This window comes from Juglans microcarpa x Juglans regia, chromosome 5D, assembly GCF_004785595.1.
Source record: "Juglans microcarpa x Juglans regia isolate MS1-56 chromosome 5D, Jm3101_v1.0, whole genome shotgun sequence".
Lineage (NCBI taxonomy): Eukaryota > Viridiplantae > Streptophyta > Magnoliopsida > Fagales > Juglandaceae > Juglans > Juglans microcarpa x Juglans regia.
In genome coordinates, this window is record NC_054602.1 from 10,483,214 (window position 1) to 10,507,537 (window position 24,324).

Below are 24,324 nucleotides of genomic sequence, written 5' to 3' on the forward strand. Positions count from 1 at the left end.
GGACAGCATAGACTACGATCCCCAAACATCAAGAAATAAAAGTTGAAATGGAGTATGTGAACAAAATGACGAGGGAGGGTGAGGAAGCGCATGAGACTTGGCTTGGGCGCAAGCAGCACAAAAGGAGAGGGTAGTTTTGTTATGAATGGGTAATTGATATTTTTGTATAGTGAGTGCAGTATTGTAAGGAGAGGGGTGACCTAATCGATAATGTCAAGTTGAGAAGAAGTTCTTTCACCAATGAAGGCTTGATGTGGTGGTTGTGTAAGAGAGGAAATAATCGAGGCCTCGGCATCAGATGAAAGAACATAAAGGTCTTTCCTAACGGAACCCTGAAGAAGCACCTCTCGAGTATGCAGATCTGTCACAAAAAAAAAACAGAAGAGTGAAACTACAAAAATATAGAATTATCCAAACAAAATTGACAAATAGATAATAAATTGCACGCAATTAAAGGAACATGAAAAAGATTGCAAAGAAGAAATTTGTCAGAAGGTGTGTTAAGATGAGCGAAGCCAATACTTTAAATGGGAAGTGTGGAACTGTCTCCAATGTTCACTTGATCAAGACCTTGATAAGGGGAAGAATCTAAATTAAGATTAGAAAAGTCAGCGGTGAAGTGATTGGTGGTGGCAGTATCAAGAAACGAGTTGGTGTAAAGGATAGATGAAGATGGAATAGCAGTGTAATGAGCTTGAAGAGACGTAGGGGTTTAGGACTAATACGAGTGATTAAAACGATGATAACACGACAAAGTCGTGTGACTGGGTTTGTGACAAACCTGACACGTGGGTCTGGAAGAAGAGGAGTTGGGAAGAAGGCGCGCGCGACCAAAGCCTCTACCATGCCTAAACCCAGGGCCATGACTTCTAAAGGATGGAGAGAAGGAATGTGAGGGGGTAGTGACATGACAATGGTGTTAGCGACAAGTGGAGTATTGGAGAGAAGGGAAGAGGTCTAATGAGCTAATCTGAATTCATGATTGAGAAGATAGCTGAAAATTTGAGAATAAGAAATGGGATCTTGCCGAGTGGTGATGGAGGTAACTAAGGATTCGTAATCTTACCCAAGACCAGCAAGAAGATAGATGGTAAATTCATAAGGGGAGAGTGGCTGTTTAGCAGCACTAAGGGAGCTTGTTAGGGCTTTGGCTTTGTGAAAATAATCAGTGATAGACTATGATCCTTTCTTTAAGGTAGCTAATTGATACTAGATTTGCATAATATGGACTGATGTTTGAGCTGAAAAAAGACTATCGAGAGTTGTCCATACCTCGTGTGACGTAGAACGTTCAAGAACTTAGGACAAAACCGTGTCTGTAAGAGAAGAATTTATGGCCGAGAGAATGAACTGATCTAGGAGAACCCATTTCTGGTGGTTGGGATTTTTTTCACCGTCCACGGTGGGAGGTGGCATGGGTATGGAACCATCTACATAACCTATGAGTTGATGACCTTTGAAGAATGGAAGGATTTGAGCTTTCCAAATGAGATAGTTGTCAATGTTGAGTTTTATTGTAACAAGATGGGTGGCCAAATTGATAATGGTGGGGGTGACGGACGGTGGTAAGGTTTTGTCTGGTTCCATGATTAATTGGATGAAGAATTGGGCGTGAGTCCTTTTTATGGCTTTGATGCCATGCTAAACGACGAAAATAAAGTGTACAAGAGATGTTTGCATAAATGCTTCACAGAGATAAAATTTCTGTATGAATACATTCATAGCAATAAATTTTCCTCAATACAAAAGTCTGAAAATACTTGACATTTGTAGACAATTCTCAATCAGTATTTCACATTCTTGGTGGACACCTCAGCATTGTGAGTCTTCTAGAACTATCTGCAATATTTCATCATGCAAAGTCTGTTAGACGTGTTGCTGCCTTGGAGTGTGGCTGTTAGCATCTTGCTATGAAGCAGTTATATGGTGAGTGCTACTGCCATTAGCATCTTGATGTGAGGCAGTTATATGGTGAACCTTAATATTGTGAAAACAAATGAGACCTTAATTAATTATGGCGGCATCTAAATTAGCAAGCTACTATGTGGGTAAAACAGGAAGGAGAAATTGAGCATGAAGAACTTGCAATTGTCCAGGCATGCTAAAATCATGAGCTGTAAAAGAGGAGAAGCAACTGCTCTTTGTCTGAATTTGAGAGTCAAAAGAAGATAAATAGACACATGAAGTGAGCTCTACATATTATTTGATAATTAATGCCCAAAAAATCTATAAGGACATGAATGATAAATCTTGTGCGATTCACTTTACGTGTCTATATCTAGTTCATGAACTCTCTTATTCATATAAGAATTATTTAAATGACGATCTTTCCATTTCCGGCAGCTGAAAACCGGAAAGAGGATGGGCGATCATGCTAAAGGACGACTAATTGAGCAATTTAACACAATCTGTGGCCTGAATATTGGCAATATTGCGCCCACCATTTGACACAGATCTCAGGATGAACAGCTGATAACACGCTTCAAATTCCTCTTCGTTGGATTGAAAAACATGGCAGAGTTCATTCTTGCAGATATCAAAAGCCTCACCGCCAAAACCCATTTGTTTCATCACACGCAACGTTACGGCAACAGCAACTACGGATGGCCCATAATGCACAAATCTAAAATCATGGAGCACCTGAGAAAGGACAAAATGCTCAAACAGTGCAGAGAACTCCACCTGATGCTTGTGATCTGCCAAAGGAACCATTTCGATTATGTAGCTCAGGAAAGAAAGTGGGATAACCGGATTCATCTTCCAATCTAGCAGAGACAGAACCAAAAGCTCCATTCTTTGGATTGATTTCGGCGTAAATGCGTAGTACTTTGATTTGTCAACCTGTAGTCACCATATAATGGTACTTAATTTCTTCCAATTACCCTTTCCATGGAGTTGCAAAATCATGTAAAAGAAGCGAGCAGTACTAAAAGGAAGACCAGATCATAAAAAATAGAGATGGTTGATTAATTTGAAGTTAGAGATTTATAAACATACTTGGAGATCAAGGAGAGGAGGAACGTGGGTCTCCTCCACTTTGGCTGCTAAAGTAAGACAGGCTGTAGCAACCAACTGCACCATCCATGGCTTCATGGGCAATTCCCTGCAGAGCTTCAGACTGGGTAGAAAACGATCCAGATAGTTAACAGCTAAAACCACCGTGAAGGCAGAGAAAGAATGGTAAGAATTAGCATCCAAAATCCAGTGTACAGCCTCTTGACGAGCATGAGAGGCGATTAGAGACAGATCATGATCATCCACTTGCAAGCCGTAGCAGCAGCCAAAAAGCTTCGTATGCTCCTCGTGTTCCTTAGATAACAGGATACGGAGCCAACATTCCTTCTCAAGCTCTTCCAGTTCCACTCGGTATTGTGGCAAAGGAGTAGGCCGAACTGATGCGGCTAGTACTACGGGTACATGAGTGCTACCCTTATTATTCTGCGTTCTTATTAGGGGCTGCTCAACAGCACTCCAGTAATCTTCGTCGCAGGAAAGGTCGTTGACGTGAGTGTGATCAGGGTTTTGTTCTTCTTCCGCCATAGCTTAAATTTTCTCTACATTCCAAAGAGAAGAAGCCTGTAAATCCGTATTTGACTGCCTCCTATATCTCCCTGCCTCTGATCCAGTACTACAGCCTTAATTTCTAGTACCAACCATCTTCAAAATGTCTCCACTTCCAATAGGTTTGATATCATTAATTAATCCGGAAGGATCTTATGCACACTAATTAATCATGCTAGCTATATTTTATTAAATCAATGAAAATACGTACCAGAGATGGATCGATCTGGACTACTTCTGCGGCCTATCTTTTGTTAACTTATTTTAATTTTTCAGAGTACTGTCTGAGAGTCCCAATAACCTATAAAAATCTTTGTTAAATTTCACCTACCATATTAAATCACAGAGAGAGAGAGATCAGATGAAAAAACTAAACTACCATAGATAGCTGTTGACTTGGGCAGATCTTAAAAACCAGCTAGACAAGTCAACATGCATGGAATTTGTCCCACTTGTATCCTTATTTATTAAGTGAGATCCCTTTAAAATTAAGAAAACGAAGAGTAATTCTATATATAATTATAAATTATCATCTAATCATTGCGTAATCGTTTTGAAAAAGATAAATAAAATATAATATCATACGAAAAAAAATTAACTTTTTAATAGTGAATCTTATCCTTTTTTAAAATGATTACGTGACGTTTATGTATTTTACAATTATACGTAAAATTACTCTTTATTTTACTCTTTATTAAATGGGATCCCTTTAAAATAAAGATAACGAAAGAGAGACATGAGTGCAAAGGCTAGCTAGCTGCATTGGTTGATCATGTTTTTGTTGACAAAATAAGAGCATATTTGCAGAGAGGTTAATCTACTTCCACTGGCATGCATGCAGGGTTTATTATTATAACATGAAGTTTTATTAGTACAAGTAAGTTTGTATATCAATCTGCGTGTTAATATTGTTGTTTTTATATTCTAAATTTAAATTAATATTATTTTCAATAAAATTTATTTTCTGATTAATTATATTGAATAAATGTGTATATTAATTCATAAAATCACTTACATTTATATTTTTACTATAACATTGCGAGTATAAAATGGTAGTGAAAGGACTATTGGAAGTAAGGTGAAAACTGCTCACGGATGACAGAAACTACTTCCTAATTTTCTAGGGAACAGATCACATTAATTACGTGCCATGATTATGTCATCTGCATGACGGAATCTTAACAATCCAATCTATAGTACATTAGAACAGCGCATACATTTATGACCTTCATGTGTTTTTTTATCTACTACTTACTAAGGGAATCTTTTCGAGCAAGAAAAATTTTATTTATAATTTTCACAACATATTTAGTAAATGTTTATATAATATGTTTGGTTTAAAATTTAAATTTTATAAATTAAAATGAGTAGATAATGTGTTCTATATATCGATTTAAAAATAGAACAATTCTTTGAATAATAAAATCGCTGGTAAAAAAAAAATGGTGAAGGCCTGTTCATATCCTCCGCTTATCTTTTGCAGAGTGCTGGAGAAGTTCACTGTTCCATCCTTCTCAAACTGCTTTTGGTTTTTTTTTTTTTTTTGAGAAAAAAAAGAAAACAGAAAATCATTATATTTCGAATTTTTAAAATTCTAGTAAAAAAACTAGCAAAAAAAAATTTTATACTGTGTTTTCTTTTTGAGTAATGCAACATACAATTTTAGAGTATGCAAACGTCGTGCAATCAATTTAAAAAAGAGTAAAGTTCACTGTTAAAAAATTAATTATTTTTGCATGTGAGTCATATTTATTCATTTTTTTTCAAAAAAATTGTACAGTATTTATTTACTCTACAATTGCAAATAACATTTCTCTTTCTTTACCATATATGACTGAATGAGAGATGAACTTACCAATGAGGAGAATTCAATGTGCCTAGCTCTTAAGGTCTTAGATCTTAAAAAAAAAAAAAAAGAAAAAAAAAAGTCTTAGGTCTCGTTTGTTTTCATAACTCATCTCAACTCATCCATTTCATCTAATTATTGTAACTTTTTCAAAAGTTTTTACAAAATAAAATAAACAATTCAACTTTTTCAAATCTCAAAATAAAAATAATATTAAAAATATATATTCTAACAATATTTTATTCAACTTTTAACTTTAATCTCAATTCATATCATCTTATATTATTAGCGAAAACAAAAGAGGCCTTAGATTGAGAGTTCGTAGAATGTCATGACAAGGAAGACGAAGTAAGAATGGAAAGAATTAGTAGAACTTTGTAATTCGGATAATATCACACGTACATTTGACAGTAATTTAAATAAATATGATCCCATTTAAGAAAGTTTTATTTTTCGATACAATAGTCACGAGCTGGCTACGTATGATAAGCCTCAATTTAAGATTTTTTTTTTTTTTCCTTACAAAGAAATACTTCTTTTCTTATTTTGATTGTGATTTTAGTTTTGATTTTGGTCGAATTTATGACAGGTACATGTTTAATTCGTGCTTTGATTCATGCTTTGTGGTCTTAGCCTGCATTTGGATGTTGAACTGAGTTGAGTTGAATTAAGTTGAGATGATAAAATATTATTAAAATATTATTTTTTAATATTATTATTATTTTGTGATTTGAAAAAGTTGAATTTTTATTATATTTTATATTAAAATTTGAAAAAATTATAATGATAAGTTCAGATGAGTTTACGAAACAAATGAAGCCCTTAACTAAGATAAGAGTTGTTTTCTATAAAATTCTTTTAAATTTGTTTTTTTTACACAAGGAGATGGGGTTTCCAAACCTAAGTTTTTCATTTGAAGAACTGGATCATATGCTATCAGGCGAGTATCTGACTCTTGGCCCTTTAAATTTTTATTCCAACTTGAGAATTGAGCCATCATTTCTATAGGATTCATTATAATGGGATATTTTCCTAACAAATATTCTATGAATGTTCCTCATAGGAAATTTCATGACTTGGACGCAAAACAAGCAACCCAAATTGCCCCACGTTTTTGCAATATTACTATATATGAGATGACAATAACGGTAATATTTGTTTTGGATTATTCTTAGGAATATTTGTTATAACTAAACTCATCATGTTTGGAAATATATGATTAGGAATCAGATCATCATGGGATTTTTGGTTACGATATTCCCATATTTGATTTATTTCTAAGCATCCCCACATCAAGTACGTAGTAATCATTAACAAGATATTACAAACAAAATCTAGATATTCAAGGACATCTGATTTACTGAAATGCAGCCAAACAGAACAAATAATATTTCACCGGATAAGGTGGGAATGCATGCATGGGATTGTACGTTCTCATTGCATGCAGTTATGGAAGAAGTAAATGGCATAGAGATTTTCTCCCAAGTATATAGAACAACTGGGAATGGGTCTGATCAATGTTCCCTAATATAGCTCCCAGAATCATGTCGAATTTTACTGTTCCAAGTAAAACTAGCAGCTTTTGTTCTTTATTCCTTCTAATAATCCGTTACCACATTGCAGAGATTTTATCATCAAAGGGAATCTTTTCCGGTGCTGGACTCTACTTCTCACATTCTGTTTTCTTCATTTATAATCGGACGACCATTTTCTTTGACCATTTCGTATATATAATCCCTTGGGAACAGAGTGTGAGTGTTCTTTCTCATACATGAGATAGAGCTCATCACTCTTGCTACTCTTCGTTTCCTAATTTCCTCTATGATATGATCCTAAAAGAGCAAAACAAAATGTGGTTTTCAAAGCTTTCAGTTTTCTTCCTTCTGTTTATCATTTTTCCTACGTTCCAAACACCTGCTTTTGCAGTAGAAAATGTAAGCATTATGAGTTTCAAGCTCAGGGATTTGAATCACTTGTACCTCTCTGCAGCTTCAAGTTCTCTCTTTTTTGCTTTCTCGATCTGCATGATCATAAAACTAACTTCTTTTCTTCTTGTTTGTAATGGAATAGTCTTATATAGTGTACTTGGGGTCCCATGCACACGGTCCTCAAGTTTCCAAAGCTGATCTTGATCGGGTGACTGATTATCATTATGAATTCCTTGGAACATTCCTGGGAAGGTATGCAACTTGGTATCTTGTATGTCAATGATGTTCTATTGAGAAATGATATTTGCAGTCATACCGTGCGCAAATCTATTATTAAAAAAATTAATATTTTAATAATGGATTCTATTCTTTTTCTAAAGAAGTGCACGGTACTTGCACAATTTATGATTATATTTAGCATTATTCTTTTCTATTTATAGGAGTCATGTACAATCGTTAAAAAGTTGATAGTTTACTTAATTTATATGATATGAACGCATTATACGAGCCTAAGGTTTATATGATTTTCTATTTCGTTTGTTTCGTTTTTCATAGAGAAATTATTTAACCATAAAGAGATTTCATAAAAATAAATTCACAAATTGATTTAGTACATTAGATTATAAAACTATTTTTATTGTAAACTATATTTTATTATGAGTTTACTTTTGTGAAATCTTTTTATAACGGTAACACTTCTCTTTTTTTTAATATATTATAAAGCGTAAACCAATGGGTTTGATTCGCTTTCAATTTGCAGTCAGGAGAGGGCCAAGAATGCAGTTATCTACTCATTCAACAGATATATCAACGGTTTTGTTGCCAACCTTGACGAGGAAGAGGCAGCTGAAATCGCGGGTAAGATCACAGAACATATTTATGTTCCTCATTCTCTAAATTTGTTTAGAAAAAAGGTCATGTTAGTCAGTCAGGACACAGGTATATATTAACTGGCATTAATTGCAGAGCACCCAAAAGTTGTGTCAGTTTTCTTAAACCAAGCAAGAAAACTACACACGACTCATTCGTGGGAATTTATGTTACTGGACAAAGAAGGTGGTACAGCTTTTCACCACAATTCCTTGTGGAATGAGGCCAGATTTGGTGAAGACACAATCATTGGAAATCTTGACACTGGTAATTAATCTATCTTTCGAGCTTTGTACTAGTTTTTCTTACTTCTTTCTTCTGTGTATGCTCATGTAAGGAGTCTGATTGAGTAGTGTGGTATTCTAGGTGTTTGGCCCAAATTAGAGAGCTTCAGCGACCGAGGTTTTGGACCCGTCCCATCTAGGTGGAAAGGAATCTGTCAAAACGATACCAATGGTGGAGTCCCCTGCAATAGGTGTGCTCTGTTTTAACGATCCAGTCTATGTAATGTTTCCCCATACTTTCTTACTTTTTATATGTTGGGATGGCCACAAAGTTCACAAGGAGATAGCTATAAAACTTCCTTCGTTTTGGGGTGTGTGATAAAATGCAGGAAGTTAATTGGGGCGAGATACTTCAACAAAGGCTATGCTGCCAATATTGGGTCAATCAACTCTTCTATGGAAAGTGCACTTGATCTGGAAGGTCATGGTACTCACACGCTGTCAACAGCAGGAGGGAATTTTGTCCCCGGTGCAAATGTTCTTGGTGTGGGCAATGGAACTGCCAAAGGTGGCTCCCGAAAGCGCGGGTTGCTGCCTACAAGGTATGCTGGGAATCGGTCAATGGCAGTCAATGCTTTGATGCTGATATAATGGCGGCCTTTGAAATGGCCATAAATGATGGTGTTGATGTGCTTTCTGTGTCACTCGGTGGCCCTCCGAGAAAGTACTTCAACGATGGTTTGTCCATTGGGGCATTCCATGCTGTTAAGAAAGGTGTTGTTGTAGTATGCTCGGCTGGAAATGAAGGACCAACTGCTGGAACTGTCTCCAATGTTTCACCTTGGATGATAACTGTGGGAGCAAGCACATTGGATCGACAGTTCCAAACTTTTGTTGAACTGCAGAATGGGCTGAGACTCAAGGTCATCTTTCTATGCGCCATGCTTTCTGTTCTTCTTTTTCTTGTGAAGATATTGCTTACTCTTACATTTTTCCATATTCTTTACGACTTTCTGTACTCCTTCAATACGACAGGGTTCAAGCCTGTCTAAAGCTTTGCCAGAAGAACGATTCTACTCACTTATTAATGGGGCACAGGCTAAGGCTGCAAATGCATCTGCAGAAGATGCGTAAGAACAAATTGTTTCACAGCTCTCCTCCTTATATTTCGACTAAAAGCTTCAAATTGAAGCATTTTTACTGTGTTTGTTCTATACAGTATGCTCTGTTTGGATGGAACTCTGGATCCTGCAAAGGCGAAGGGTAAAATTCTGGCTTGTCTGAGAGGGAAAACTGCAAGAGTAGACAAGGGCCTACAAGCATCTCTTGCTGGTGCAGTTGGGATGATTCTTTGCAATGATGCGGCAAGTGGTAACGAAATTATTGCGGATCCTCATTTGCTACCAGCATCACATATTAACTACAAAGATGGCCTTGCTGTCTTTGCCTACATCAATTCTACCAAGTATCTCTCTCTCTCTCTCTCTCTAATCAACATTTTCTTCAATTTCCTCTTAAGTTATATGAATCATTAACAGGGACCCTCTTGGACTTATAACACCCGCAAAAGCACAAATTGGCATAAAGCCAGCTCCATTCATGGCCGCGTTCTCTTCCCAAGGGCCTAACCTTGTTACACCAGAGATTCTCAAGGTTTGGCATTTGGCAATGAATCCAACATTAGTATTTTTTCCATATTGATTTTTTTTTTGGATGATCTCACATGCAAGGAAATTTCTTATGAATTTATTGTCATTACTCAATATTATTCCTTCTCATTTGAACACTAAGGAACCAAGGTCCAAGACCATCACCACCTCAATTACATTTTATGATTATTTGTGATTCCAATGCAATTTATGGTATCAATAACTGTTGTTTCCTTTCCAACTTTCTCTAAATGTTCAGCCTGATATTACTGCTCCTGGAGTGGATATCATAGCTGGCTTCACTGGAGCAACAAGCCCATCAAACTTACCTTTTGATAATCGTAGAGTTACTTTTAACACCATGTCTGGCACATCTATGTCTTGCCCTCATGTTTCTGGAGTCGTTGGCCTTCTTAAGACACTTCATCCCGACTGGAGCCCAGCCGCAATAAGATCTGCAATCATGACAACTGGTAAAGACCTCTGTATTCAGGATTTTCCTCTTCTTGGGTTTGCTTTCTATCTTTCCAAAACCTTAAAAAAAATGCAGACTAGTCTGTTTAAACATCTTTTGAATGCTTTGTCGCAGCGAGAACAAGGGATAACACCGTGCATCCAGTTCTCAATGGATCCTTTGCGAAGGCAACGCCGTTCAGCTATGGCGCTGGCCACATTCGACCAAACCGTGCCATGGACCCTGGCTTGGTCTTTGACTTAACCGTGAATGACTATTTGGACTTCCTCTGTGCTCTTGGCTATAAACAGACTGAAGTTGAACTCTTTTCCGAGGCTCCTTATGAATGTCCCAAGTCGGCAAGCCTTCTGGATTTCAACAATCCATCCATAGCAGTCCCTAAACTCTCTGGTTCTGTCACAGTGACTCGAAAACTGAAGAATGTTGGCTCACCAGGCACCTATTCAGCTCGTGTAAGAAAACCAGCTGGGATTTCAATTCTTGTTGAGCCTAATACCTTGAAGTTTGAGAAAGTTGGAGAAGAGAAGAGCTTTAAATTGACCTTGAAATCGGATAAACCTGGTGTCGCTAAAGGCTATGTGTTTGGAGGGCTAACTTGGTCAGATGGCAAGCACTACGTAAGAAGTCCTATAGTAGTTGCTGCTGCCTCTTAGATGTCATTAGCATTTAGCAAGATTGGCTTTGGGATTTATGATGAAGCATCTGGTTTGTAACATGAACACATGAACAGTGGTCAGACCAGTTTGCTAGGGGCTTTTCATGTTCTTCTCTTATCAAAGTTCATCATCAGAAGTGGTGAAAAGCATTGGTCGTGTAAAAAATAATTATATAGGCCACTTCTGGTTTGTAAGGTCTACATTGTCCGCTGCCTCTAAAAAATTCCTTGGAAGTCTAGGAGTCACAAAGGGTACTTGATGGGTCGAGTCCTGCCCCCTAATCACGTTTCTTTTATGGTGAAAAAATGTCAGTATTTCCTATTTGTAATCAATTTTAGAGATTGATGAAGACCTTACTTGATTTTTAAGTAGAAGAAAACACTTGCAATAATAACCATAATGAAGATGCTTTTTTTTTTTTTTTTTTCCTGGTTATGGGAAGATTTTGTACTAATATATTTTGGTTAATTGCTAATTCTCTGTGTTTCAAATATAAGAATTTATACATGGCCAATCTCACGTCTTATAAAACTAAATTAGAGGTTAATGTTATCTATGTTTTGCCACATTGATCATATCTCTCATGCGATACATTTTAACTGACGAATAAGAATGTCATTATTCCATTTAGAAAAATTATTTTCATCAGTTACTATTCACAATTTCACACCTCACATCTTATGAAAAACATTCCTACATTCTGTGAAAAATACTTCTACATCCTATAAAAAAATTATAAATATGAAGTGTAAGAGTAAATAATGACTCATTAATAAAATTTCTATTCCATTTAACCCACAATGTGGTGGAATTTGATGGGGGATATTTTCTAATGTTCCTAAAAGTTGAAAATGACTACACATGTACATTAAAAGTGTGGTCAATAACGAAGGAAAAGCTATAGCCTCATCCCTTCGCCTCTCGAGCTTTTTCTCACCTATCGACTTGGAACAAACACACATCACACATACTTCTACAGTATCTCTATTGCACCTTATATAACGGGTTTCCTAACGGTCCATTCACGATTCAAAGTGTGCTTTGCTACGAAACTCCTCCTCCTTCACCACCATGATTCACACCACTATGTTTCCTTCACCTGTGCGATTTCTGCAACTCGGCTCCAGCCAGAGATTCTCCTCATTGTTAGCTTCAAACCAAAGGATTATCTCTCGTGGGAGCCGCCGCGCCAATGGGCTGCCGCCATGCAGACCATCCATGTTTCTCAGTACAAAGCCCGTCCTTAAAAATGGTACTCTTAGTATCAACGGGAAGGATGCATTGACGGGTGTGCCTGACAATGTTGTAGTGACACCTCTGACGGATTCATCGGCGTTCGTGGGTGCTACTTCCGCAGACGCTAGTTCCCGACTTGTTTTCAAGCTTGGAGTCATCGAGTATGCATGCTCTTCTTTTCTTTTCTTTCTTTTTTTTTTTTTTTTTTTTTTTTTTTGGCTTTGTATTGAACGGATTGATATTCTGTTTGCTTTTTTCCCAATATGACAATAATAGTCTAATATGCGAGTGAGAAATCATTAATGTTTCAGTGAAGAACATCAAAACGAGCAACTGTTACTGTTTGCACTTGCAACTAAAATACGCGATCCTCTCAAACAATTCCTTTAAAGAAATATGTCTAGGAATTTGGGAATCTTAACCTAAGTTTTAGCACGAATGTCAAGTTTCAAATTTATATGGGGATAGTTTTGTGGAGAGGTTCTCTCTATCCTTACTTATTGTTGCAAAACTACCTCTTATGGCAAAATGTAATATCTTCTTTTTTTATAACTAAACGGTAGTATTAATAAGAGTGGGTGCGGCTACTATGCCGCCCCAACTTGACCGCTGGGCAGTAGTTTTTTTTTTTTTTCATATTTTTTTAATACATTTAAATATTTTAAAAAATAAAAAAAAATACACTAATATACTTAAAATCACTTCCTTAATCACTAAGTTAAAAAAAAAAAAAAAATTGACTAGTGGTCAAATAGAGTAGGCAAAGTGGGAAGGCAAAGTAGCTTTTTCCTAATAAGAATAGGCATAGCCTAAGTACACAAAAAGGTATACAAGAAATAAGAACTATCTAAGTCGCTAAAGAAGAAACAAGAAAAGCATGTACATTTAGGCCATTAAAATCTATAGTTATAGCCCAAAGAAATAAGGTATGGAAAAATAAGGCTCGAAGCTCCTCTAGTGTCTGCTCCTTGTCTTCGAATGTCCGCTAGTTATGCTCTCGCTATATGCACCACATAATGTAAATAGGGACCATTTTCCACACAACTTTGATTGGTGGAGTACCACCTGGCATCACCCAACTGGCCAATAGCTCAACCACTGTAGCTGGCATCACCCAATTCGACTGAACACTTCGCTCCACACAGCTCTAGCTGTCTCACAATGTAGCAAGAGATGATCCACTCTACAGTGGTAAAATGTAATATCTAGTCTGTTGACACTCTTTCTTAGTCTTGTTTCTAAAATCAGGCTTTAATTTTGGTATCAGACTTTCAATTTGTTTTTTTATTTCAGCTGACTACACTATCATACTTGTCATCGCTGCAAGAGAGTTTCTCCCCCCTCAAATTGGGGCAGTTCTTTGTTGGATCATCAATGATTATCAGCAAGGATTCATGAAATATTTTATTGGGTTTGCCTATGGAAATGTCTTTCTGAGTTTTATCACATCCTATTACTCTTGAGATTAAATTAGAGGTTTAATGAAAATTTCGAATGATGTTTTTATGATGCAGGGATGTCAGGATATTGTGTCTGTTTAGATTTAAACTCTGGTGGATGATACCACGAGTGGGGAATTCAGGTAGTGACATTCCTATTGAAACTCAGATGCTGCTGATGGAAGTGAGGGAAGGAACAGAGATTGGTGCACCTAATGAAACAATTTCTTATATCCTTTTCTTACCCGTGCTGGATGGTGAATTTAGAAGCAGTTTGCAGGGAAATTCATCAAATGAACTCCAGTTATGCATTGAAAGTTGTAAGAGTTAAAGCCTGGCTTCTCCATGTTCTTTTTCCTTTACTTTTTTATGACATTGGTCATAGTATGATGAAGCAATAATGGCCATCTGGCCTAAACTTTCTGCCAGACCAGCACTCGTACTGATGTTAAATAAACTTACTGAGAAGATCTATTAGATCGGATATTGATGCTACAAGGCAATTCTGACTTACCTATCACACCAATCATGACATCTTAAAAGATACCAAGAGAATATGTTATAGGCCCTCCAATTCAGCTGAACTAGGTTAAGGGTTCGCACCCAGTAGGTGTTGAATGAAGGTGCATGGAGCCACAGGTATATCAGCTCTGAAGGTTGGCAACAATGAAGATTTCTTCTAACATAAGTATATAGAACTGATAACCAATTTGTTCCTACTTACCAATTATACTCGCATGTGTCTCTTATTCTTGCAATCTAACAATTTTGACTTTCTGTATAATTTGACAGGTGACCCGGCTGTAGTTACCTCAGAATCTCTGAAAGCAGTTTTTGTAAATTATGGAAACCATCCATTTGATCTGATCCACGAATCAATGAAGTAGGTCGGCTTTCTAAGAAAATTTTAGATTTGAAGTAAATTTCTGAAATTACTTAGGGATATGGTTCTTATAATGTTAGCGATATAGCATGGCAGCTCTTCACTAATGTGAATTCAAGCATCAAACATAGCTCTATACGGTTATACTATATAAGATCATGAATCTTAAGTTAGCTGCTAGTATTTCCACAATGAAGTTAGTTGCCAGTACCATCTTATTGTCACTATTCTGATGGACTCTGGATCTTATGCAGAATGTTGGAGCAGCGGCTCGGAACCTTTACACTTAGGGAAACCAAACAGGCAAGGCAGCAAACCAATTTCTTGTACCAGGCCAAGTAAATCTAGTCTCAGGATTTAGCCCACTTGTGGTTACAAGAAACAGTATTGATGGCTTTATGATGCAGATGCCTGGAATGTTAGATTGGTTTGGTTGGTGCACCTGGGATGCTTTCTACCAAGAAGTTAATCCTCAAGGAATCAGAGATGGCCTTAAAAGGTCAATCTCTATATCCTAAATTTCTCTTTCAATACAGTGGTCTAACATGATCTAAATGCTTCTGTTTGGAAGTCCTTCTCATGATGTCAGGATAGTTGACTCATCTAAGGTCAGGACCTTAACCAATACTAAAGAACACTCGTTTTATAATAAAATCACGTATGCATATTGGCAAGGGATTGAGCTATGATGAGTAATTCTTGATTATGTTTGTTTACAGGATAACCTTGCAAAATAGACATCTGGAAACTTTGAGGGGAATGAAATTGGCCTCTAAATAATTTAATCCTCTTTGTTTAGGATATTGTGTAGGACTTAAATCTTATATATATAGTGGTCAAAGGGCAAAATGAAGTAAAATAAGCGATTTTGATAGTTTCAGCCAAATAGAAGGAAACTACTGATATGATATCATGGGGATGTTGCTTCTAAAGTACATTGATATCTGTGTGACGTGTCAATTATATGGAATCTTTTTTTATTCACATATATCACGAGGAACTGGTCATATGTGATTTTGGCATTGACATGTAGCCTGGAAGTTGCTTCTTTCCCACATTGAAAGTTGATTCTATGAGTTTGCACAACAGCTTGTTTTGCACTTTAGAAGTTCTTTATTGGATTAGTTTTTCTTTTCTTTTGTTTTTTTCTCTTCCTCATTAATGGAGCTCTTCCCCCTCACCCCCACCCCCCCAACCAAAAAAAAACCCCAATTTACCCTTGAAGAAGACTTTTTGGCAACTCTTATTGATTAATTTTCTCTATGTATCTCTCAGTTTATCCCAGGGAGGCACTCCAGCAAAATTTTTAATTATAGATGATGGTTGGCAAGATACAACTAATGAGTTCCAGAAAGAAGGGGAGCCATATGTCGAAGGGTCCCAGTAAGTTTATCCATATTTCTCTTGTTCATGAAAGAGGGCATATTTACCTTCTACTATCCTCCAAATTGCAGGTTTGGGGGCAGATTGGTCAGCATTGAAGAAAATAACAAGTTTCAAAGAACAGAAAATGAGGCTCAAACTGAGGCGCCAAGCAGTCTGAAGGATTTTGTTTCGGATATTAAGACGAATTTTGGCCTTAAGTAAGGTTCCAAGACTGCCTTCTTTCGGTTTAAATAATTATGTAAATCTTTGACAACCATGAATTGTACATAAGGTTGCAGACTAGTTCATCCTCAACCCCCTAGAAACATAACAGGTGTTATTCAGCACATTTTCTACCTTTTGGACATTTCATCTTCCTTATATATATATATTTTTTTTTTTTAATTCTCAGGTATGTCTATGTCTGGCATGCACTGTTGGGATACTGGGGAGGGCTTGTTCCAAATGCTTTAGGAACCAAAAAGTATGATCCAAAGTTAAGATATCCAATACAGTCGCCCGGGAATTTGGCAAACATGAGGGATATATCTATGGATTCTATGGAGAAATATGGCATTGGTACAATAGATCCTGCTAAAATATCTCAGTTTTATGATGATCTCCACAAATATCTTGTTTCACAGGATGTGGATGGGGTTAAGGTTGATGTTCAGAACATACTGGAAACTATTGCAACTGGTTTAGGTGGTCGGGTTTCTCTTACTAGACAGTTCCAAAAAGCACTTGAGGATTCTATTGCCACCAACTTCCAGGACAACAGCATTATCTGCTGCATGGGTCAGAGCACGGATACCGTTTACCAGTATATCACTTTTGCACTGCAATGCCCTGCCAAATTTATTTTTGACAGATACAATAAGCACTCTGAAAAATGCCATCCACGGATTTAAATTTCATGAATTGCTCAATGCATGGACCACATGATAGTGGCTGGGAAAATCAGTTGATAGGCCTGTTTTAAATGTCTCCTCTAGCTAATTGTTTGTATGGCTTAGCAAATCTGACGAGTTATATCTGTACAAAATTTTCAAGGCAATATGGGTAAAGTGATTTAGGAATTGAGAATAGGTTTCTAGAATCACCTGATCCATGTATTTTGCACTGGGAGTTTCTATTTTCAGCATGAGATTGAAATAATAACACGAGTCATTCCACATTTGTGACATGCCCAAAAATGATTATGATAGGATTCTCAATTGTGTGTGTGTGTATGTTAGAAACTTGAACCGTTACTTTTTTTTGAACTAATGAAATGTACTTTTGATTCGAACAGGGATCAAATGAACCTTGCATTCATCTTAGCCAATCACATCCTTCAAAACAATTATGTCATCATATGCATGCTGCTTTGAGAGATTATTTCATAAATAAATATTTCTGAATACAAAGTAATTTTGCTACCACGTTTGCTAATGCAGCTCAAAAAGAAGTGCTATTACACGAGCATCTGATGATTACTACCCTAGCAATCCAACTACACAGACACTACACATAGCTGCTGTGGCTTTCAACAGCATTTTTCTTGGTGAAGTTTTTGTCCCTGATTGGGACATGTTCTATGTATGGCATGGCGTTCTCACTATGTAAGTTTTTCACTGCTTTATTTTCCAGTTTCTAATGATTTTATTTAACGACTGTCAGAGCTACCATGATGCAGCTGAGTTTCACGCAGTTGCTAGAGCTGTAGGAGGTTGCGGAGTCTATGTTAGGTAAGAAATATCACCTTCGAGATACAGTAGCTTATTGATGTTTAAAGAGCACCTACATATGAGAACAGTTCTTATTATGAGAACCCCCCGCCCCCAGTCTTCCTCTCTTTATTTTTCAACCTTCTGCTGTGAGAATACGTATATGTGTCAGTTCTAGTCTGTACACACAATGCACAAAGGAACTTTTACTCTATCGTATATGTGTGTAATATGAATGTTTCTGAACATATATTGATGTATGTATTGTTTAGTGAATTAATTTTTATCTTTGTTCTTCCATTAAAATGCTCAGCAGTAACTAATATACTACATGCTGAAATTAATAACAGTGATAAACCTGGCCAGCATGATTTCAAGGTACTTCAACGGCTGGTACTTTCTGATGGGTCAGTGCTCAGAGCTAAATACCCTGGAAGGCCAACGCGTGATTGTTTATTTAACGACCCGGTTACGGACGGGAAGAGGTAGTTACCTTCTACTTGATAAGTTGTTCAACATCTGATAGTATATATATCATTTCTCCTGACCATTTATTGTGTTTTAATCAGTCTTATGAAGATTTGGAATTTGAACAAATGCACTGGAGTTTTAGGCGTCTTCAACTGCCAAGGAGCAGGAACGTGGCCTTGCCTGGAAATTAAGGCTAAAGGAGATCTTAGCTCTGAGCTTTCTGGGCAGGCCTCTCCTGCAGATGTCGAGTATTTTGAAGAGGTTTCTGGGAAGCTGTGGACTGGAGACTGTGCAGTATTTGCTTACAACACAGGTACGGTCATTTTTGCCACACTACATTTGAGTACATACAACTTGTGTCAAAAAAATCATACAACCACACTTATTCTGTGCATATAAGGAGATAGTCAAGTCCCTCATCAGTCTGATGGATTTACAATACTTTCTGTACACCTTTCAGGGTCTCTTGTGCGATTACCAAAGGAAGAAACGTTTGATGTCACATTGAAAGTTCTGCAATGCGATGTCTTTACTGTATCTCCTATAAAGGTTTGTCTTCTCTTACTAGGCTCAACATTATTTATGATTAATGAATTCTGAGATTTTGGGTGTTGTGCAGGTTTACAATCAGAAGATTGAATTTGCACCAGTTGGTTTGGTAAATATGTACAATTCTGGTGGAGCTGTTAAGGCTATTGACTTCTCTAGTGATTCTTCCACTTGTGAAATACATGTTAAGGGGAGAGGAGCAGGTACTTTTGGAGCATACTCCAGCACCAAGCCTAAGTCATGCTACATAAACTCGAAAGTTGAGGAATATGATTTCAGAGATGAAGACAATCTTTTGACACTCACAGTTCCTGCAACGACCAGTTCTTGGGATGTTGTTATATGTTATTGAGGCCTGATTTTTTCAGCCTGGTCTCACCTTTGAGCTCTGATTTACAGATTATTTATCCTTGCAAGAAATTAAAAACAATGAACTGATCCATAAACGAATATAGGATTCTTAAACAATAATTGTTTTTCTGCAACATTTGGGAATATGTGACAGAGTTCTGCTTTCCTTTCACTGTAATGCTTATACCTTCATTACCATTGAAACATTTGATTGAGAGGTGGGCACTGACATTCACATGAGCAGCAAGTGGCCGCCACAGTAGGGAGTATCCACAATTTCTTCTGCCACAGCAGAGTGTATAAATAAATGCAACAATGATTAGAAAAAGATTGATGGCCATTTTATTCTATTGCTGGGCCAAAACATAAAGAAAGCAAACAACTTGCATGCCCATGTGGTCTCTTACCAGATAGTGCTTGGATGAAAATGACTGTTTAAGAAATGGTTCAGATACTAAGGTTGAGGTGTAACTTGTCTGCATCCTTGACAATATATTTTAAATATTATTAAATCCATGTGGATTTTGTTGCTGCCTTGTTTTTGTGTTTTTGTTTTTACATAGATAACTTGCATATGAATCCATTGGTATTTGATGTAGATCTTGTCATTAAGCACTGATAAGATGTATATATATATATATATATATATATATATATGTATTGTAAATATAGAGCATTGCAGTTCTCTTGTTATTATGACGAGGTGATCAAGAGTAGGAAAATCTTTTTCAGTTATGTTAACTCATTAATAAACGATTTTCAAACAATATATATTTTTAATAAATAAGAAGAAAAAAATATTTTGATTAAATAAACATGAGAAGGCTAATGTAAGGTTTTTAGATTTTAAAGTGGATAAATGTTTTAGCCACAATGAGATCCTACAAAAATAAACCTACAAATTAATGGAGCTCAATGTGGTACGTTAAATTTTAAAATTACTTTTATTGTAAATTAGATTCAACATATCATATAAAGTCATATCAATTTGTGTATTTACTTTATAGAATCTCTTTGTGACTGTAATAAGGCATACATCTATAAAGTAGATCTTAAAATATTGAAAAAATTTATTCTCAAGTAGGTGTGTAGAGCACAATGCTTACATGACATATTTTGATTTTGAAAATAAATTTTAAAATTTAAAGCTTACAAATTAAATTTTACCATTTAAATAACATGGATGTTGTGGTGACAGAATTCATTACTCTAAAATACTTATTATTGTGCGTATGATTTTTGAATAAAACATCTAATAAATACTATAAGCCCTGGTTTGGATTCAGGAAATAATCTCATCTCACCATTTACGGACAACTCATCTCTTAACCAAACAGTCAAGACAAGTTTTCTCATTAGATTTTAAATTACTTTCAAAAGACGACAAACAAGGGCAAACGGTCAGTACTTTTCAGAACGAATTGATTCCATTCAGCTTTCCCAATGAAAAGAAAATGAGAAAATAGAGAAAACGGTCGAAAAATTGAAAAAAAAAATTATTTTTATAATAATAAAAATATAAAATAAACTAATTTTATAAATATTTCATAATTATTTAAAAATGTTGTAAATAAAATAAATTTTTATTTGATATTTTTTATATGAGTTGATTTTATAAAAATATTATCATCGTATAATATTATTATGAATTATATTATAAAAAAAAATTGGGTATGTAATTTAAAAAATTATTAATACTTATTTATAAATATAAAATTATTACAAATACTATGTAATTATTTGTGGAACTCACATCTATCAATTCTCCAACGACTTAAAACTATCTCATCTTACTTCCAATCCAAACACACAAAATTTTCAAAAATCATCTCAACTCACAAATCTCACTATTGTTCACAAATCATCTCAATTCATTTTATTTCATCTGGATCCTAAAACTGACTTAAAAAAATCCTAGTCATTTCAAATATATAGAATCGGTTTAATTGAAAACATTACTACTTTCCCACGTCAAAGGAAACTAGGATGACCTCTAAATACATCCAGAAGCCACAATTATTCAGGCTTATTACACTCTTTCATTGGAACCAACTTCCTATACTTTTTCCATCTTATAGGCTTGGACTGATTTCCCAGATGGTGATTCTCACTGATGGGAGATACCAAGAACTAAGAAGTCATATGGAGAGATTATAGTATTCCCTCACATGCCTTTATCTTTCATGAGTTCAGCTTAGATCTGATGATTTTAAAATGAAAAACTACTGAAGTAAATGGATGAAAATAGTAAAGGTTGAAAATATAAGTGTTATACTTCTAAAGTGATTTTGTAAAAGTAAACTCACGAACCTACATAACTTTATATAATATGTTAAATTTTTTTCATAATAAAAGAAAATTTATTTTTTTATAAGTTAAAAAAATTTTATAATTTAACGTACTATATCAAATCACGTCAATTTATTAAACTACGTCAAATTTTAATTGTATTATTTGAAAGCCTTTACACTATACACCATCTATTTGTCATAATTTGATTTATTAGATTTAAATTTAAATTTATTTTTTAAATTAAATTATAATGCGTGAATGATGTGAAGTTTAAAATCAAATAGAATTATTATTCCCAAAAAAGAAAGAAAAACAAAAACAAAAACTCCTAGAAAGGGTAAATGCGATGGTGGCAAAATTATGAATGAGGAGAAGAGAAAGACAGCGAGGAGGACGGGGAGACTCTGAAACTAAAAACTTCCAAATAAATAACGACAGTAGGCTAGACAGACTCCTTTGCCTGCCTGGAAAACTCCCTTTTCCTTCGGCTTCTCTCCTCTCCTCTGCTTTCCCTTTCCTTCTATTACCAGGTTTCCTTTCCCTAGGAACTTTAGTGCTTATAAATATATATCGGAACTCCAATTTCGAGAACCATAATTTTATTCCGTGGTTTTGAAGCGATCTGACATCTCTGTGCGTAGTGCGTTAAAAAAATGTCATACGCTTACCTCTTCAAGTACATCATCATCGGCGATACCGGTATTTTTATTATCCTATCCCGAAATTCGACCTAGATTTTATTTTGTTTTTTTTTTTTAATTATTGTTTCAATATCAATCAAATCGAACTATGCTTTCCTTAGGAGTGATCGAATTCGATTTTTCAGGGAATTGTTGTGTAAAGCTTGTTTGATCCGAGAGTTTGATTGATTGTTTGTTTGTTTGTTTGTTTGTTGCGCAGGGGTTGGAAAGTCATGTCTTCTGCTACAGTTCACCGACAAGCGGTTCCAGCCAGTGCATGACCTGACCATTGGTGTGGAGTTTGGGGCCAGGATGATTACCATAGACAACAAGCCCATCAAGCTTCAAATTTGGGACACGGTTTGTTCTGAGTCTCTATTATCATTCCGGCGTTGCAGTTTAAACTTATATTCTGTTGGTAGTTGCTGTAGATTTATAACTGTATCAATATGTTTCTAGGAATTCATTAGAATTAACTGCATCACTTAATTATTAATATCTCATCAAAATTTGGCTTTGATGATTATCTTAGAGTGGGTTGCTTGTTTCTCAAACATATAGAAGTTGTATTGACGGATATTTTATTTTTATTCCCCTGCTGTACTTAAAACTTCTATGAGTTCGTTAGCGAAATCTATTTTCTACTTCATGTTACTGAAGTTTAGACACTGAGGTTTCCTTCCAATTATTCCAGGCGGGTCAAGAATCCTTCAGGTCTATTACAAGGTCCTATTACAGAGGGGCTGCTGGTGCGTTGCTTGTCTATGATATAACGAGGTATTACTTCCATTTAACGTTTAGCTTTCATTCACTTTATACTAGGGAGTTAATTATTCAACTTTGTGCTATAGAGTGGGCTTTTCACTCATTTCCGGGGGATGTAAATTGTCTTGTTGTGAACTCCTCCATCGGGCGAAACATTTAATTGGATGGTGCTGTTACAATATTCACCATTTTTAAACATGTAAATCATCAGAACATTGCATTGCATTTCAAAACTCCATACAAATTGATGCTTTGTGATTGGTGAAGAAAGGAGGATGATAATTTCACAATCTAATGGGGAAAGGTGCTATATGTTTCTTTACCAGTTTAACCAAGTGTAAGCCTCAGGCAGTCTTTTGTGTCCATTGATGTAAAAATTGTATTTAAAAGGGCTTCATCTTTCCTTGTTATGTTGTATCATTTGTACTGTGTAGTTGAGATAAGGCACTGGGATGACGCGTATGATTGTTTACTCACAGGAGAGAGACTTTTAATCACTTGGCTAGCTGGCTGGAAGATGCAAGGCAACATGCAAATGCAAACATGACTATAATGCTTATCGGTAATAAGTGTGATTTGGCTCACAGAAGGGCTGTGAGCACAGAGGAAGGGGAGCTGTTTGCAAAGGAGCATGGATTGATTTTCATGGAGGCCTCTGCTAAAACTGCCCAGAATGTTGAGGAGGTGAGAATATTGTGCTTATTCTTTGTAACAAAAATCTCAACATATACAATATATGAGAATTGAGGTTGGGTTTGTTGCCTGTACCTTTCTTCTTCCTTAAAAGTATATGAACCTTGTACAGGCATTTATAAAAACAGCTGCTACAATTTACAAGAAGATTCAGGATGGAGTTTTTGATGTATCCAACGAGGTTAGCTCTTGTCCCTCCCAAAAAATGATGTCATTGTCTACTACTCTGCTTAGCACCTAGATGACACAGTACAAAGAAATATGTTTGGTTTAATTTTAGAACGCTGATAGTTATTGATGGTGCACTGATGCTCTAGTCTTGGCCTTATTTGCAGTCTTATGGAATAAAGGTTGGATATGGTGGAATCCCAGGACCATCAGGAGGCAGAGATGGCTCTTCTTCTCAGGGTGGGGGCTGTTGCAGTTGAAGTTTGAGATCTCAATAGCTACACCAAAAGCAATATGTCTACCTTTCTCGTGCCTTCTCATTGTTCCCCTCTTCTTTCAGACTTGTTTTATAATACGAGTACAGGATATATAATCCTTTCTGACGTCCGATTTGAATGTAAATTTAACGGCTGTTTCATTCATCAATAGATGTGTTGAAAAGGATTGCAAAGTTAGTTATGAAAAATGCAAGGAATGCATGCACTTTCTTGTTTTATGAAGATGTAGATAATTG

General features: G+C 35.9%; 4 protein-coding genes across 4 annotated transcripts; 3 read left to right on the forward strand and 1 right to left on the reverse strand.

Moving 5' to 3' along the window:
- Positions 1–2,086: 2,086 nt before the first annotated feature.
- Positions 2,087–3,720, reverse strand: LOC121266081 (cyclin-D3-3-like). The gene is made up of 2 exons (XM_041169804.1): positions 2,998–3,720; positions 2,087–2,841 (listed from the first exon to the last, which is right to left on the reverse strand). The coding sequence occupies exons 1-2, from the start codon at positions 3,538–3,540 to the stop codon at positions 2,386–2,388; spliced, it is 999 nt and encodes a 332-aa protein (XP_041025738.1). The 5' UTR covers positions 3,541–3,720; the 3' UTR covers positions 2,087–2,385.
- A 3,453-nt stretch (positions 3,721–7,173) lies between these two features.
- LOC121265247 (subtilisin-like protease SBT5.4) lies at positions 7,174–11,361 on the forward strand. Its single transcript, XM_041168796.1, is given in 12 exon segments — positions 7,174–7,341; positions 7,478–7,587; positions 8,096–8,193; positions 8,302–8,472; positions 8,572–8,680; positions 8,819–9,000; positions 9,003–9,352; positions 9,465–9,559; positions 9,649–9,894; positions 9,968–10,082; positions 10,338–10,551; positions 10,668–11,361. Coding segments are annotated over 12 exon segments (2,337 nt in total). The 5' UTR covers positions 7,174–7,233; the 3' UTR covers positions 11,207–11,361.
- An 834-nt stretch (positions 11,362–12,195) lies between these two features.
- LOC121265246 (probable galactinol--sucrose galactosyltransferase 2) lies at positions 12,196–19,425 on the forward strand. Its single transcript, XM_041168795.1, has 14 exons — positions 12,196–12,606; positions 13,960–14,204; positions 14,677–14,767; positions 15,022–15,070; positions 15,175–15,266; positions 16,043–16,150; positions 16,222–16,350; positions 16,545–16,955; positions 17,572–17,713; positions 17,795–17,862; positions 18,192–18,326; positions 18,411–18,625; positions 18,773–18,861; positions 18,932–19,425. The coding sequence occupies exons 1-14, from the start codon at positions 12,281–12,283 to the stop codon at positions 19,211–19,213; spliced, it is 2,382 nt and encodes a 793-aa protein (XP_041024729.1). The 5' UTR covers positions 12,196–12,280; the 3' UTR covers positions 19,214–19,425.
- Positions 19,426–21,871: 2,446 nt separating this feature from the next.
- LOC121265029 (ras-related protein RABB1c-like) lies at positions 21,872–24,306 on the forward strand. The gene is made up of 6 exons (XM_041168463.1): positions 21,872–22,203; positions 22,405–22,544; positions 22,879–22,961; positions 23,429–23,633; positions 23,755–23,823; positions 23,978–24,306. The coding sequence occupies exons 1-6, from the start codon at positions 22,158–22,160 to the stop codon at positions 24,068–24,070; spliced, it is 636 nt and encodes a 211-aa protein (XP_041024397.1). The 5' UTR covers positions 21,872–22,157; the 3' UTR covers positions 24,071–24,306.
- Positions 24,307–24,324: the final 18 nt, after the last annotated feature.

What these genes read in the sequence shown, in the direction of transcription:
- LOC121265029 (XM_041168463.1), top strand. Translation starts at nt 22,158, where the DNA reads ATGTCATACGCTTACCTCTTCAAGTACATCATCATCGGCGATACCG. An exon ending in CATCATCATCGGCGATACCG is followed by an intron (nt 22,204 to 22,404) that starts GTATTTTTATTA and finishes TTTGTTGCGCAG; the next exon opens with GGGTTGGAAAGTCATGTCTT. An exon ending in AGCTTCAAATTTGGGACACG is followed by an intron (nt 22,545 to 22,878) that starts GTTTGTTCTGAG and finishes CAATTATTCCAG; the next exon opens with GCGGGTCAAGAATCCTTCAG.
- LOC121265246 (XM_041168795.1), top strand. Translation starts at nt 12,281, where the DNA reads ATGATTCACACCACTATGTTTCCTTCACCTGTGCGATTTCTGCAACTC. An exon ending in CCAGTTATGCATTGAAAGTT is followed by an intron (nt 14,205 to 14,676) that starts GTAAGAGTTAAA and finishes ATAATTTGACAG; the next exon opens with GTGACCCGGCTGTAGTTACC. An exon ending in GGTTGCGGAGTCTATGTTAG is followed by an intron (nt 17,863 to 18,191) that starts GTAAGAAATATC and finishes AATTAATAACAG; the next exon opens with TGATAAACCTGGCCAGCATG.
- LOC121266081 (XM_041169804.1), bottom strand. Translation starts at nt 3,540, where the DNA reads ATGGCGGAAGAAGAACAAAACCCTGATCACACTCACGTCAACGACCTT. An exon ending in CTCCTCTCCTTGATCTCCAA is followed by an intron (nt 2,842 to 2,997) that starts GTATGTTTATAA and finishes TGGTGACTACAG; the next exon opens with GTTGACAAATCAAAGTACTA.